This window comes from Glycine soja, chromosome 16 (genome assembly GCF_004193775.1).
Source record: "Glycine soja cultivar W05 chromosome 16, ASM419377v2, whole genome shotgun sequence".
Lineage (NCBI taxonomy): Eukaryota > Viridiplantae > Streptophyta > Magnoliopsida > Fabales > Fabaceae > Glycine > Glycine soja.
In genome coordinates, this window is record NC_041017.1 from 57,661 (window position 1) to 74,937 (window position 17,277).

Consider the following 17,277-nt stretch of genomic DNA (forward strand, 5'->3'; position numbering starts at 1 on the left):
AAATTAATAACTCTAGATAAATGATATATAAAAAAAATAATGTTTATATAATTAATTAAAAAAATGTGTTACTGATTTATTATTTTATTTATAAATAAATGGTCGCTAAGGAACACATTTTATTTAAAAATAAAGGATTAAAAAATTATAGATTTAAAATTACAGGAGACTGAAATTATAATTCATCCTATTAATAAAAATATTTAACAGGTGCCCATTTTTTATAGGTTCGGAGGATTGTTCGGTCTCATGGAGCGAAACAGCGTATTCGGCCGTGATAGATAAAGGCATGAAGCAAGAAGCAAGAAGCAAGAAGCAAGCACCCATCCACTGTAAGAATGGAGCAAAACCTAATGCTGGCCGCAGAAGCAGAGCGCGAAAAAAGCAAAGCCATGTCTGATTCCGACGAGAGGATGAAGGAAACCCTAGCCCTGACCGCAGAAGCAGAGCGTGACAGAGACAACTCCATGTCTGATTTCGACGACTCTGATTCTGAGGACGAAGCTCAGCAGAACCTCCAACTCGAATCTCTCCAGACCGAGCTTGTTACTAATCCCTCTAACTACGATGCTCATTTGCAAGTAATTTCATCTCTACCCTACTTTTTTCTTCTTTTCTCTAGTTTGGTGTTGATGATCCTCCTTTTCAGTATATAACGCTTCTGAGGAGAATGGGTGATGTTGATAAACTGTCAAGAGCCAGGGAAGCTATGAGTGAACTCTTTCCGTTGAGCCCTGCAATATGGCGCCAATGGATCAAAGATGAGCTTTCTCTCAACACTGCTACTCGGTCCTTTTCTCTTTCATTGACTTTCTTTTTCCATTCCCATTAGTATTTCTTGACCTACTTTTTCTTACGCTTTCCCTCTACCATGCAGACCCGAGGCTTTCTCTAGAATTCTGAAGCTTTACGAACGAGGGGTGTTTGATTATCTGGTTGGTTATTATACTTCAATATGCTCCCAGCTTTAGAACAATTCATTTGTTTGTCTTTTCCTAGTTAAGAAGAAGGTTTATCTTTTAAACTGTAGATCCTTAAATTGGATACTTAAGGGTTTAGATGTGGTAGGAGAACCAGGAACAACTTCCCCCCATCATTTATAACCATATTATTACTTTTAAGGTTTCGCTCAACTGTTGCATTATCCTCAATTTCAGTCTGTCTCTCTATGGTGTGACTACATTAATTTTGTACAAGAGTTTGATCCAATGGTACGCCAATGTTCACCTACTGGTATTTCCAAGGCAAGGGATCTGTTTGAGAGTGCCCTTACTGCAGCCGGTCTGCATGTTGCTGAAGGCAGTAAAATATGGGAAGCATACAGGAAATATGAGCAGGCTATACTTCTAACCTTCGATGATATTGATGCACAGGTCTGGACATTTGTAACTTTACCGTAGATGTATCTTGATGGTGCTAAACAACATGCTACTATTAGTTTTTACATGTTAATACAATGTTTTACTTTGTGCCCCAAGCATTGCATCTAGACATCTAGTTAAGTATTTTTGCATGAAATTATATGTCAAAACAAAATGTGGATGTTGATCTCTTAAGTAGATGCTTATATATCCTTTACATTCCCATTGTAGACGAAATTAATTTTTTTCATTGATTAGAAACTAGAGGTATCACTTGGCTGATAATATTGAGGACAGAACAGCATACTTGCAGCAAAAATAAGCTTTATTCCTGAGGTAGTGTGAATGCACAAATATGGCCAGAGCTAAATGAGAAAATTTAGTTGAGGCTTGAGAGCATAGTTTAATTTTGGTTTGTTGAAGGGGGATTTAAAGAACTAAGAAAATCCAGTAGCCAAAGAGAAACTTGATTTGGAGATTAACTTTTGGCATTTACCAAAAAAGTTTTGGTTTAGCTTGTTAACTTGGCAGATACAATTGAGTACAGAACAATGTAGTTGCAGGAAAAAAAGTGTTATTGCTGAGGTAGTGCGTTGAATGCCCAAAATGGCCTTAGAGTGCGTTTGGATAGAGAATTTTAACTGAGGAAAGTAATTTATCAGAGAATTTGAATTTCTGTAATCTAGAATTCATTGTTTGAATGTTTTTTTGTGAAGAATTTAAAATTTTGGAATTTTAAAACAGAATTTTAAACAACTAAAAATCTGGAATTTCAGTTTCCTTCTAAAAGGTGAGAAATTAAAATTTTCTTTTTACAGTCTTCTTCAAGAAACACTGTCTGAGCTCGTGGAACATCGATCGGGTGTGAGCGTAGAGGAACACATATAACTAGCACACCAACCATATCTTATTTTTTTTTTTCATTCTTTTTTTCACCCTCATAATTTTAATTTTTTTTATCCTAACACTAAATTTTGAAAATAAAAGAATTTCAATTGAAGTATTTGAAATTCTTAAAATTAAAAATTTCTCAGAATTTTAAATTTCCCCATCCAAACATACTCTTAGCTACATGTGAAAATTCAACTGAGAGTGTAGTTTAACTTTGATCTGTTGAAGTCTTGCCGAGAGTTATATAACAAAGAACATCCAACAGCCAAAGAGAAAGTTGATTTGGAGAATAACTTTTGACATTTGCAAAAAGACTTTGGCTCATTGAAGCTTTTGGTGGCATATAGGTTGTTGTTTCAGTAGTACATTAAGTTTTCTTCTACCTTTGCAGGCCAAAGAAAAGCAAGTTCAAAGCATTCGTAGTTTATTCCACCGCCAGTTGTCTGTTCCCCTTGCTGGTATGAGTTCAACAATTACTGCCTATAAGACTTGGGAGGTGGAACAAGGAAGTCTTCAAGATGTTGAATCCATTGACTTGGTTGATATTTATCCTCATGTTGCGGCTTCATACCAGAAGGCCTTGGATATGTATAATGCTCGTTTTCATCTTGAAGAACAGATTTTGAGCCCGAATGTTTCTGATTCAGAAAGATTACAACACTACATGGTATGTCTCTAAGTCCAAGTCAAAATATGACTATTTACTTGTAAGAGATAGAATCCTAGAATTTTATTATTGCTCTTTAGTATGTGACTATGTGTAACTCCTTTTAATAAAAAGATTTGTATTGCAGAACTATTTGAAATTTGAGCAGTCTTCTGGAACGCCAGCCAGAATTCAAGTTCTATATGAACGAGCCATTACTGACTTTCCTATAACACCTGATCTTTGGCTGGATTATACTTGCAATTTGGACAACACTTTGAAGGTTTTTAATTTTCCCTTTTGTTATTATCTTTGTCACATCTTATGGTACTTAATATCCTCGAAGAGTTGGTCTTAACCAAACCGAATGCCATCATGTGATCCATGTTAGCCAATCTCACCTAGTGGGATAGGGCTTTTTTTTGTATTAACTTTGTCACATCACAATTTCTAATTTGGAGTTTTCTCCCTTTTGCTTCTTTCTCTAGGTTGGTAATATTGTCAACAATGTTTATTCTAGGGCGACTAAGAACTGCCCTTGGGTTGGAGAACTTTGGGTTCGATGTATGCTTTCATTGGAGCGTGGTCATGCTTCTGAAAAAGACTTGTCTGAAGTATGTTCTTGAATACAACCCACCTTTATAGGCAAATTTCCCCTTTCTTGATGCAAATTAATGAAAATCCAATTAATTTTTCTTTATTCCTCAATAGGTTGAATGGTTTATTAATGATTAAATAATGTAATTTCTGGTTTAATAATCTAGGCAAGTTCTTGGTAAAAAGATGCACTTGTCTTTCTAATACTTCCTCATTAATTTAAATTTTATTCTGCCCCAAGAGGAAGAAATATTGACACACATGATAATGTTTACCATACTGACATATAGATGACCTTGGGATTTTGTTATCATAGGCATATTGTCATATGTGATAATATTTGCAGTTGAAAAAAGATATTGTCATATGTGATAATAGTCATATGGAATTGTTAATAAGGTTTTATATTTTGTCTAAAGGATTTAGAGAGAAGAGAGAGAGAGAAGGAGTAATGAGATTGCATTAAAGAAAATCAACCCAACAGAAAATTGTACAGTTCAGTTTATATAGCAGTTACACACACAACTGTAACTGCCAACTAACCTGAGTTAGTTAGTGACAGCTGTAACGCAGCTGTCCTAACTAACTGACTAACTACTGACTATAGTTAGACTTACAGTTTCAGGTAAATAGAAAAACACTACAGCGAGTAAGTATACTCCTATGTTGTCCTTTTGTTTTTCATAAATTTTGTGCACAGCTATATATAGATTCTTTCAGTGTCTTCGTTGTAACTCATATAGTCAATTTTTTTTTTATCAATAAAAGGCAAGGTAGCTTGTGATAACCCATCCGGCCATCATGTGCTGTCTAATTACAAGGCTGTGGAGTTAACTTGAGTACAGTGTGCATCTTTAGATTTCTCCTTGAACATTCTGTTTACTTTAAAGTTTTGTAAAAGGTGGAGGCTGATGTCCCATCTTTTGTATGCTTAATATTGATTGATGAGCTTTCATGTGGAGATGTAGTATTGCTAATGCCATATGGTCAGTCTGGGATGATTTTTAAGTATAGGGATTAAAAGGTAAAGTTTGTACAGCTATATGAATCAAATGAGTAATTAAACCTATATATAAAACTGATTGTAGAGGGAGAAAGAAAGTTTTACAGACTAAGTTCCTAAAGTCTACTACTTCAGAATAGATACAGTAAAATACATCTTTATAGTTGATGCCAAATCAAGCTACAACAGTAAATTTAACAATTTCCACCATGAGTTCACGAGTGTTAAGACTTAAAATCCATAGCTCAGTATTTTGGTTCAGCGCTAGATTTAATGACAACTTTCTGTTTCTTACTTTCCATATAAGATTCTCTTGCAGCTTCTCTCTGTTATCTCTTTCTCATACACTGTAATTTAGTTTACTCAATTTAGAAATTTGCATGATAGGGCGTTCTCTGAATTACTGTCTTTTATTATAAATTAAATTCTATTTTTGCTGTGCAAAAAAAAAAAAAAAGTCTCTTTTGGTGCTACTGGATTTGATACATCTCTCTTCTAAGACATAAAAGGATTTGGTTCCTTGATACTTTTGGTTTGTTTTCTTGCAAATCCTATTTCCACTTTCTCTCTTCATTTCCTTGTAATGCTTCTTTCCTTTTGTATAAGTTTCCATATAAGGTTAGATCCTTTGTTGGACTGTTGCTTTAAATAGGATAAATACCAACGGTTCTCTTCAAATTCAAAGGCCTCTAACTGTTTATCTCCCGATTATATTATGTTCAGACTGAGTTTAAAATATTCATTGTTCTTGCATTGTTCAGCAGTTTCCTTTCTTTGGAATAGCTTGTTTGGTGTTTTGGATGAACATTGAGTTTGCCCCCACAATCTTTAATTGTTCCTGTGTGTTCATGTTAGAGGTGGTACTAGTAGAGATGGTAAAAGGAAATGACTCTGTTCTCAACTTGCAGTTCTTTGGTGTATTGGTTGGAAATAAATGCTAGAATTTGTTAGTTGTTGATCTGGTTGTCTTGAGTTCATTTGGGATTAAGTAATTGGCCTAGCTTCTTTGTGGTGTTCTGCTCATGATCTTTTGAGGGGGTGTTTTTGTTGGATCAACAAAGATTGGCATGCTGTGTTGCATTTTTCTTGTTATTTTTTTCTTCTTTTATTCCTGATCTTGTCTTTTAGTTCTTGAGGGTTTCATATCCTATTGTATTTATATTCTTCTCCTCTGAATAAATTCTTTGATTATAAAAAGTTTGGTAGAGTTTTTCATACTTGCTTGAGTCATTTAGGCAATTTTGCTAATGATTTCAGATCTTTGAAAAGTCCCTTCAGTGTACCTTTTCAACTCTTGACGAGGTATGTCCAATATTTAATTAGTTTGATTGCATCATTCTCTACGGTGTTTGTAATGTTATCTTTTTCTAATTTCATTCCCCCACTTCCCATAACTTTCAATAATCAATATTTGCACTTATAAACTTTTCTATTTCTATTTATATTTTTGTTTCAGTATCTTGATTTGTTTCTTACCCGGGTAGATGGCTTAAGGCGAAGAATGGCATCCAGCAATGAAGAGGATTTGGAATATAAAATAATAAGGGAGACCTTTCAGGTTGGTTATATTTATTTTCAGTAAATCTATGCTATCTTGCATTTGAAAATAGAACTGGTTTAGTCTTTTCTGTAATGTGTTGTGATACAGACCCAAATGTTATTGGGCTGAATGAGCCCTTGATCCAAGAAGAGGATGGTAAGAAGAGGTGGGGCAGGGTGCATGTGAGAAAGAAACATAGGATGGGTGACGTGGCACACTAGGAGGGATAGGTTGGTTAGAAGAGAGAGAAGAAGGGAATATTGTTTGTTTATAGAATCAGGGAGGGGGGATTTGATTGGACATTCTTTTATTGTTATTTTGGGAGAAGAGCCTTCACGGTTGCTTCTTAGGAGCCTAGCTCTGGGCAGTAGGAATTTCCTTTCCTTCTGTATTTCATATTTCAATCAAACAGGATCAGTGTTTTCCTCATTTCTATTGCTTGTTTTTCCTTACCTGCATTTTAATATCTATCATGTTGCAAGAACATGATTTGCACCAACTAATCAACTCATCACTGTTGTGAATCAGCTAAAATGTATCCTTTGCAACTTAATGTATTATGCGGTATATGCTAACTATTTACTATTTTTAGCGTGCATCGGATTATCTGTCGCCATACTTGAAGAATACAGAGGGTTTGCTACATTTACATGCTTATTGGGCTCGTTTGGAAACAAAACTTGGGAAAGATATAACTGCAGCTCGTGGAGTTTGGGAGAATTGTCTGAAGATATGGTTTGATAATGTTCATCAAATACTTTGATTTTGTTTTATTCATCTAATTAATTTTAAACTACTTTTTGACTCTTTTTTTAAAACTATTTTCTTCTGGTAGTGGTTCAATGTTGGAGTCATGGACTGGTTATATAGCAATGGAAGTGGAATTGGGTCACATAAATGAAGCAAGGTCCATATACAAGAGATGCTACAGTAAAAGATTTTCTGGAACTGGTTCAGAGGTATAATCAACTTTTTGTTATTTCTTGAAAGAAACTATTTAGTTTGTGAACTTAAATTTGAAGAGATGAAGCCTTGAATGGAATGTGAGAGATGAACAAGAAAGAGAGACAAAAGAGAAAGAGGGTCTGAGTCTATGAGATGAGACTGAGCGGGCAGAGGGAGGACCATAATGATGAGGAGCGTCAGAAGGGAGAAGTGAGGGCAGCGAGCTGTGATAAGAGAGGGCAGACACAGGGCTGAGTGAAAGAGTGCGAGATAAGTCATCTCGGGTTAGATACTTCCTTATTAATTTATTTAATGCAAGAAAGTATGTGTGGGTTGGCTTGCCAACCTGCAGAGCAAATCTGTTTAACCTATGGGCTATGGAGACCAAACCCACATAGGCCTGCAATTAAATGGGTAGGTTATTTTTAGGAAGATCGTTTGATCACGTTTCAGAATACATGGAAATGGCAACATTATAGAGAGGAAATAATTGAGATAAAAAAGCAGATGATGGAATCTTGGCGTCTTGCCCAGACAGATCAGATCTGATCTGGATTCCAACTGTCATTCTTTTTATTTTATTTTTGGCAAGATCATACATGATTTACAATCTTCAGCCCTTTTCTTATCCTAGATAGGATCTCTATTTTCACAACCTTGCTTGAGAATATATACACGACATTTCCATCATGAGCAAGGAAGCTGTTTTAGCAACTGGAACCCATGATCACAGGGTTACAAACTGCAATCATATTGTGCTAAGGCTCATGCTCAAATAATGCTAGATAGCTTGAGGGAAAGCACAATAGTATAGTCAGTGGCGGATCCAGATTTTTTTTAGTGGGGCCAAAAAAAATAGTTTATAATATTTTTACAGACGAAAATATCAAAGTTTTTACAAAAGACATAATCTCATGACAAACAAAAAACCGAAATATCTAAACTTCTACAAACTACAATTGTCCTCTATGCATTTTCATATTAGTTAGAGAGATTGGGAACTGTTAAAATTCAAAAGGTAAAGTGGTTAAAATTAGAACCAATTTATTTTTGTGATTAAAATTATTGCCAATTTATTTTTCTGTGTAAAATTAGTACTAATTTAATTTTTCTTTTATCTTTATATTTTTTTACATTCTTTTTTTAAAAATAATTATCTTATGGGAGTAATACTTATTTTTTTATGGGAAAAAATAATTACTTGACATATTAAGTAAAAAACAAAATTACTTTGTGGGGGCAATTGCCCCCACTGTGGATCTGCCAGTGAGTATAGTCAATTAAAATAGGAAGAAAACTATTGATGAAATCATCATTTCATTGTGCTGAAGTTTCCAGGATGCATAGCTGTGAAAGCATAGTCATAGTACTTTCTTTATTTTCTATTTTTCCTTGAAAAAAGGACTAAGAAGATTGTGCTTATTGTGCCATGCAACATGTATGGGTGATTTTACTTGTTACGCAATACTGTTTGGATTAGATGATACCTTCTGTTCCTAAAAAACAGAATAATTCAGGACATATGCCAATCATGGTTACGCTTTGAGAGGGAATTTGGCAAGTTGGAAGATTTTGATCATGCATTACACAAGGTACTTTTGTTCCTCTTTAAACTTATTTTCATTATTTTTGAACTACTGTGCATTATCTTTGTTCTTATAAAAAATATATGTTGCAGATATAAGAGTAGTCTCTGCCTAATAGCCTAAGCTTTTAGAAGAGATTGTGGTTAACAATTATATTGCATGTTGGGGTGATATATCCAATGATTATCTGGAAGTAATATTTTACTCATTGAGTCATGGTATCCTAATGTCTTCCCTCTCAGCTGATTAGTTCTACCAATCAAACTAAATGTCATTGAAGTTTAAGAGAAAAAAAATTCTATTGGTGTTTTAGTCGAAGATTTATTATAATCCAGTCTTTTTTTTTTATCAGCAAAAATAATAGTATATTAATAAGATAAAGCAGTACAAGGGGTACTGTTATATATACAACTCATTACTCTCCCATGCAGAAGTATGGTTCTCTAATACGAACTATTCAGCACAAATTAATGAACCAAAAATCTGACTGTAGAGTTTTCATAGATCATCCCAGCAGCTAGTCCTAATTCCCCCTGTTTACAAATCCCTCCCTGATATTACTGGACCAATAGTGGAAAGGTATATCAAATCCTTTTTCGAGGTTTCTCAGCCAAGTCCAGCAAAAAAATGTAGCATCTTCCATCAGCTTGTTAACGTTGAGGCTGTCATTTGAGAAGACCAACCTATTTCTGTGGGGCTAGACACACCATGTTAGGGAAATCCACCAGATGAGCCATCGCTGCAATCTAATACCAGGAAAGCTACTATAGAATGAATGCTGAAGAGGACAACTGGACCAGAAGAAGATTGCATGGGTGAATTGGGGATCAATTTGTTTACCAAAGGAGAAAGGGGGTTTGGGTGTCAGGGATTTGGTGAAATTTAACTATGCACTAATTGGAAAATGGCGATGAAATTTGTTTCACCAACAAGGAGAACTGTGGGCACAAGTGTTGGAATCAAAATATAGTGGGTGGAAGAATTTGGATAGGACAAGAAGGACTAACAGAGAGTCCCTCTGGTGGCAGGACCTAAGCTTCATCTGCAATTCGACCGAGGAGGTGAGCTGGTTCAAGAGTGGGTGTAAATGGAATGTTGGGTGTGGATCAAAGGTGCTCTTCTGCAATGTTGTTAATGGCGGATGGCGGTTCATGGCGGAAAGTCAAAAATCCGCCATAAAAATATGGCGGATGGCGTAGCGAAAAATGGCGGATGTCATGGCGGACACAAAAAAAAAAAAAAACATATATATAAACTCATTGAAATTGAAAAAAACAAAGGATTGCATTCAAATAAACTAAAAAAGTTTCATGAGTTCATACAATAATCAAGTACCAACACCAAATAAACTCATTAAAGAGTTCAAAATAAGAAAATGATAAAAACATAATGCAAAGTGCAAAGTGAAGGTTGAGGCTCTAATCATCTTCTCCAATCCCAACATAATCATCTTCGTTGTTATCATATGGTAATGGAGCATCTCCCTCTCCCTCTTCCCCATCAGACGCCTCAAAATTGACCATGATTTCTTCTTCTTCAGATTCAACATCAATATTCTCCTCAACATCTAGATCCTCATCATTTTCTTGGACTGCTTTTTGCTTCCTTGATGAAGATCCAACAACCATTGCCTGTTTTTTAGAAGTTTGGGCAGCAGCAACACTTGTTTTTTGCTTTTTCCGCCTAGTATACATCCTACACTCTCCAACCCCCGAAGCCTGATACACAGTTGCCCAATTTAGAGCATCATCATCTTCAAATACCAAATCATTTCCAGCATCATTATCATCATCTTGATCCATCTCTCCCACGAGCCATTCATTGCATACATCAATATCATTAAGAGAAATTGGATCAATTTCATCTCTTGCATTATATCTTTGCTTCAATTGTTGGTTGTATTTGACAAACACCAAATCATGCAACCTCTTGTGCTCAAGCCTATTTCTTTTTTTGGAATGAATCTACAACATAACAAATAAATGTTGATTTCAATCTCAAATATACTCCAAATATAACTTGATCATCAAAATTAAATAAAATTAAAAAGTATAGTTAGAGTTTTGTCACAATTACTTGTTCAAACACACTCCAATTTCTTTCACATCCTGAAGCACTGCAAGTCAAACTCAAAATCTTAATAGCCAGCTTCTGCAAATTTGGAGTTTGTGACCCAAACATTCGCCACTCAAAATCTTAAGTTATGCTCTTGGTTGGTAATTGGTATTGCAGCATATTGGTGGCGAATGTTTGGGTCACAAACTCCAAATTTGCAGAAGCTGGCTATTAAGATTTTGAGTTTGACTTGCAGTGCTTCAGGATGTGAAAGAAATTGGAGTGTGTTTGAGCAAGTAATTGTGACAAAACTCTAACTATACTTTTTAATTTTATTTAATTTTGATGATCAAGTTATATTTGGAGTATATTTGAGATTGAAATCAACATTTATTTGTTATGTTGTAGATTCATTCCAAAAAATGAAATAGGCTTGAGCACAAGAGGTTGCATGATTTGGTGTTTGTCAAATACAACCAACAATTGAAGCAAAGATATAATGCAAGAGATGAAATTGATCCAATTTCTCTTAATGATATTGATGTATGCAATGAATGGCTCGTGGGAGAGATGGATCAAGATGATGATAATGATGCTGGAAATGATTTGGTATTTGAAGATGATGATGCTCTAAATTGGGCAACTGTGTATCAGGCTTCGGGGGTTGGAGAGTGTAGGATGTATACTAGGCGGAAAAAGCAAAAAACAAGTGTTGCTGCTGCCCAAACTTCTAAAAAACAGGCAATGGTTGTTGGATCTTCATCAAGGAAGCAAAAAGCAGTCCAAGAAAATGATGAGGAGAATATTGATGTTGAATCTGAAGAAGAAGAAATCATGGTCAATTTTGAGGCGTCTGATGAGGGAGAGGGAGATGCTCCATTACCATATGATAACAACGAAGATGATTATGTTGGGATTGGAGAAGATGATTAGAGCCTCAACCTTCACTTTGCACTTTGCATTATGTTTTTATCATTTTCTTATTTTGAACTCTTTAATGAGTTTATTTGGTGTTGGTACTTGATTATTGTATGAACTCATGAAACTTTTTTAGTTTATTTGAATGCAATCCTTTGTTTTTTTCAATTTCAATGAGTTTATATATATGTTTTTTTTTTTTTTTGTGTCCGCCATGACATCCGCCATTTTTCGCTACGCCATCCGTCATATTTTTATGGCGGATTTTTGACTTTCCGCCATGAACCGCCATCCGCCATTAACAACATTGATGGAATCCCATTATCCTTCCACCCATCTTCCCAAAATCTCACCTTTGATCCACACCCCACACTCCATTTTATTCCAGATTTAAATCAGTTTTCCTCCCCAGACCAATTGCAGATAGAACTAAGGTCTTTCCACCAAACAAATTCTGCAGAATTCCTTCTATCCTCATCCAAGTTCCTCCATCCTCCATATTTTGAGTCCAGCACTCTAGCCCACAATTCTCCTTGATGATGAAATAGATTCCATCGCCATTTTCCGAGAAGAGTGCAATTAAAGTTAAAATTTTAATTTGTTATTGTTCTGACCTGAGTTATGAGATTTGAGCCCCACATTAGAAGTATGTGAATCTTGGGTTATATGCTAACCTTAATGTCTAGCTTTTGGGTATGATTGCCTGGAGGTTTGCATCAGTTGTCTTGAGTATAAGGAAGGCCCTATATGAAGCATTTGGCAGACTTAATCCCTGTCAATTAGATTGCCTTGTGGGGCAACTTAAAAAAGTACAACTGGGTACTCTACCCTTCCACCTAGAGGAGTATGGGGAGGGTAGATGGACACAGCCTTACTCCTTTTAGCAAAGAAAATGTTTCTAGGATTTGAACTTGTAACCTCCAGGTCACAAGGCAACAACTTTACCATTGTGCCAAGCATTTGTCCTCTTGTTGGGCACCTCAGTTTTATTAAAATTAATGTTCATAATAACAGATTCTAATATCATCATGTGTCTTTTAACTGCTAATGAAATGGTCAACCTTACTCCATGAACTACCTTTCCTTACTTAGGTTACCCCTCGGCTGGAAGAGCTAAAGTTATTTAGGATACAGCAGGAATCCAAGACAGCAGAGGAAAGTGAAAAGAATCCTAAGAGAAATGCTCGTGAAAAGAGAAAGCTGGGATCCGATATAACTGAAGAACAGTATCCAACAAAGAGATTTAGAGATGTTGGAAATCCAAAGAAAGCACCTGAGGAGAATAAATATCAACTGCAGAACACTTCTCAGGTGACAAAAGTGGAAGGGGCCAATTGGAAGAATACTAAAATTGATGATAACCCAAGTGAGCAACAGTTTAACCACGAAAAGAACAGGGCATACTCTGACCAGTGCACCGTTTTTATATCAAATCTTCATCCTACGGTAGATAGTTCTCTCAGCCTCTCTATTTCTGTGTGTTTCTGTGACTAATATGTTGTATTGTTGCAGGCAAATTATGAACATATTCGTAATTTCTTCGGCGATGATGGTGGAATTGTTGCCATCCGCATCCTACATGATAAATTCACTGGAAAATCAAGGGTATCAAATGAATTATTCTCTATCATTATTTTATTGACTTTTGTGCTATGATAAATTGTTGCCTGGTGACTATAAAACTTAAAGTGAATTTCAGTAAAGCAAAATTCTCCCTCAGAATTTCCCTAGTTGGGTGTGTATGGGCTGGATTGTTGCCTTCTTCAGTTCCATAACCTTGCCAGTTCAGGGATTTTGCCTTACATTTTTACCATATTTTTTGTTGAGAATAAAAACACTTTTAGTTCAGGAGGAGCACAAACCTATAGGGAGGTCTCTTTCCATGGGTTTAACGAGTGACCAATACTTATGGAGTTAACACCATACCTGACTGAAAACCTTAAATAATTAAGTTCATTTTTTACCACATATATGGGCCTCATCCTAATTTAGTCCATTTTTCCCATGTGAGACTTTTTTCTTTCACTTATAATTTCTAATAAGTAATACAAACATTAATTACCAGTTTGGCTGAAACAGGTTATATTGTACTTTAATTGTTTTTATCAACACATGCATACCAATACCATACCATGAGTTACAATTTTTTTATCTTGATATTGATGAAGGGACTAGCATATGTGGACTTTTTGGATGAAGAACACCTTGCTGCTGCAATAGCTAAGAACAGGCAAAAGTTAATTGGAAAGAAGCTAAGTATTGCTCGGTCTGACCCAAAGCGAGGTGGAAAGGAATCTTCTAATCCAAAAACATGGACAGAACATGGTACGTATAGTGAACTTTGAATGTTTTTGCTTTGACACAAGTACTTGCATGAATGTGCTGTGCACCTGCAACACTCACAGATAGTGATCTCAATGTATACTTGATACTTCATAAAGATATATAGAAAGTTGCTGTTACGTAATAAACAATAATTCCATGTGAAGCTCAAACACCTCTCTAGTGTGAAGTGTTATAGTGTTGGACACATTTCCAACATTGAGACCTACCTAACATTTGTCTGACATGTGTCACTCTTCTCCTTAGGTGTCCAGTTAAAAGTTTATTTTGCCAGCTGCTTGAGTTGACACTTCTATATGGATGTACACATTAGTAAAAAAAATCTTTTTTAATCTTTAGAAAAGTCAGCTTAAATATATTATAAAATATTAAAAAATAATGTCTTTTGCCTTTGTAAGAATTATTTATTGTTGTGTGTGTATCAGACCACACAAAATATTCTTATTTATAATGAATGAGGTTTACAAAATAATGAGTAATGATGGGCATAATCCCATACTAATCTGCTGTAATTAAAACATATCAAATCATATATTTGTTAGTCATTTTTTCTGAAACTCTTTATCATAGAAAAAAAACTTCGTTGGTTTAAGGTATACCTTTTTCAAAACATATAACTTCATTTTCTTGGGATTGTTGTTGTAAAGAAACCAAGTTCTTTTGTTGTAAGATAATGTTTCTTAATATTCATTTGTGAGACTCATTATCACATAAAGGTGAATATATGCAATTATTGATTATCAAATAGATCTTTTGTTATGTTAGGTTACTCCTATTTTATCTATATTTGTCCCAGTTTCCTATATTCTAGACATTAAACATGTCAATGTCCATGTCATGTCTTGTTTGGTGTTCGTGTTAAGTCCATGTTGCATATTCAATTAAGTCCATGCTGCATGTTCCAATTAACCAAGTTAGATACTGATGATCAAATATGATAGTATCGGAAACTATGGAGTTGGTATACAGACTTTTTGGCTTGTAATTGGTTTGTTTAGGGAAGTTGCAACAACACAGCAGGTTCTTTGACATACACATCACAGAATGTTTTATTTTAAAGCCATAGTTGTGTTACTTCATTGACATCTTCACTGATATTTGTTAGACTTGCTTCCTTTCCTTTTCAAATGTTTCTCTAACATTTGAACTTGATTTTTCAGCACGTGCCACTAATCATTCTAGTCAAAAAGGTTTCGTATCCAAAGAGACTGATGATACTCACAAGGGAGATGTAAAGGATGCGAAGTTCTCTTCTAGAAAGCCAGGAAATGATAACATCCAGCTTAAAGGGAAGAATACTTTTGCCGTGCCTAGAAATGTCAAACCACTTGGTTTTACTGCAAATAAACTAAAAGCAGAAGAGGGGGATGAAAAGCCAAAATCTAATGAAGAATTCAGAAAGATGTTCATTCGTTAAGGATTTTGTGCCCCTAATTTGTGACTCCGAAGATGGCAGTTATCTTTCAAATTTTAGGCAAAGGTGGAAATGACACAAGTTATTTTGTCTCCAGTATGGCTCTTTGTTCTGTCTGTTGCATTACTAATTAGATCAGTCTACCTAGATTAACCTTTCGGTAGTCTCTACTGTTTACAAATTACAATTGATTTACACAATATTTTTTGGTTGCGGCTGTATAGTGTCCGTACTTGAAATTTTCACAGTACAATTCTCTGATAGATGTTAGATATTTTACATTGTAATACAATTGGGCTATATTTTCCCCCAAGTTTATACCAGTCACTTGTGTGCACATAACAGGCAAATAAAGTGTATTATGCTGTGATGGGATATTAATTATATTCCGTTGATTAAAAAGTGGAGTGTGTTGCTGTATGGACTCTGACCTTAAAAGAGTCTAATTTCTATACAGCATCATTGAAAAAATGTCTATACTCAATTAGAAATCATAGGTATAACATTTAGGACCCGCTGGTGGATACGATAGGATATAATAACTATTTTATCCAGCGGTAATATGTTATTTGCTGTGTTAATAGCATGATAGTTTTCTCTTATCCTATCCTATTGGCATAGTATTCTAAGGGGAGGGTTGGGTTAAGACCAACAAGAAGGATATTTTTTCTCTCTCTATATATTATGTATTATGTATTACCTATAGTTCTTTTTATAAGGTTCAAATTAAAAGTGTGGTTTGATTTTTCTAAGGTTTGATTTAAATTAATTTTTGCATTAATTATATTTTATAAAAATGTTTTTCATTAAAATTCATTTTAGAATATTCTAGAATGACAAATGATAGTAACAAAAACATAATAGTGATAATTTTGAAAAAAAAAATAATGTAAATTTAATACTTTAGTTATATTAATTATTTTTTTAATCTTAATAAATTAGTTTATTAAACTTTATAATAAGTACTCAAAGTAGTAATATATTAAACATTATAATAGCTATTACATGTATAATTATATTACAATTACATCTAATTTAATATATTATATAGTATGTTATATTATAATGTGCATATATATATATATATATATATATATATTAAATTTAATATATAGTAATATATTAATTTATAATATATATATATAACAACTTTGGCAAAAATTTACAGTATATTATTCAATAAAACATTACAAGTTAAATTATTATCATCCAAATATTTTTAAAATAATTTGTAACTAAATGATAGTGTAAAATTATTTTATTTTGTGAATATATCATAATTAAAATATTTATTTTATAAGATAGTTTTTAAAAATAAAAATATGAATTTAATGATCATACGCTGACAATATATATTAATTTTATATTATTATTTAATTATAAATTATCATTGGTGATTTTTAAAATAATTATTATAAAAGTTAATAAACTTATCATGTGATTATATGATAGTGTAAATTTATTTTGTATGTTTTTTGATGAATAAAGTTATTGTGTATTGTCATTGTATAGATTATTTTTGAATACATATGAATAAAAAAAACGATTTTTTTTAAAATTTTATTTTTAATGAGTTAAATTTTTATATAGCAACTGTTATTGCACAGAAACTTTATATGATCTTTTTTTTACTGAAGATATTTTATATGATCAATCGATTTAAAATAACTTTTAACATAATTATTCTAAAAAAAATCAACAAAATGAATACTACATGTAACATTAATTGACAATATAAAAATGATTTGCTAAATACCATTTTGTCACTATGAGGCATTCAGGCTATACTCTGCGAAAAAAAAAAGGTATTCAGGCTTTTCTCATCAAGTGAGTTTTCATTCAGGCTTATAATATTTTCTCATCAAACGGGTTATAGGGGGGTTTTCCCCTTCTTCTGTTAAAAAAAAAAAGGCAACACTATTTTCTCATCAAGAATAAGTGAGTTGTTTTTACTTTTTATTCATTCATTTCAGGACGT

General features: G+C 33.8%; 1 protein-coding gene across 1 annotated transcript; it reads left to right on the forward strand.

The window, feature by feature from the left end:
* Positions 1-238: 238 nt before the first annotated feature.
* Positions 239-15,674, forward strand: LOC114389136 (squamous cell carcinoma antigen recognized by T-cells 3-like). The gene is made up of 16 exons (XM_028349740.1): positions 239-581; positions 650-789; positions 878-935; positions 1,158-1,373; positions 2,644-2,919; positions 3,047-3,181; positions 3,387-3,512; positions 5,756-5,800; positions 5,955-6,056; positions 6,631-6,773; positions 6,874-6,997; positions 8,501-8,575; positions 12,635-12,988; positions 13,055-13,147; positions 13,711-13,867; positions 15,046-15,674. Exons 1-16 carry the CDS (start codon positions 339-341, stop codon positions 15,300-15,302), a joined length of 2,544 nt encoding a protein of 847 aa, XP_028205541.1. The 5' UTR covers positions 239-338; the 3' UTR covers positions 15,303-15,674.
* The last annotated feature ends 1,603 nt before the right edge of the window (positions 15,675-17,277 follow it).

Coding starts and splice junctions, on each gene's coding strand:
- LOC114389136 (XM_028349740.1), top strand. CDS start 339: ATGGAGCAAAACCTAATGCTGGCCGCAGAAGCAGAGCGCGAAAAAAGC. Junction 5,801..5,954: donor CCTTTTCAACTCTTGACGAG/GTATGTCCAATA, acceptor TTTTTGTTTCAG/TATCTTGATTTGTTTCTTAC. Junction 13,868..15,045: donor AAAAACATGGACAGAACATG/GTACGTATAGTG, acceptor TTGATTTTTCAG/CACGTGCCACTAATCATTCT.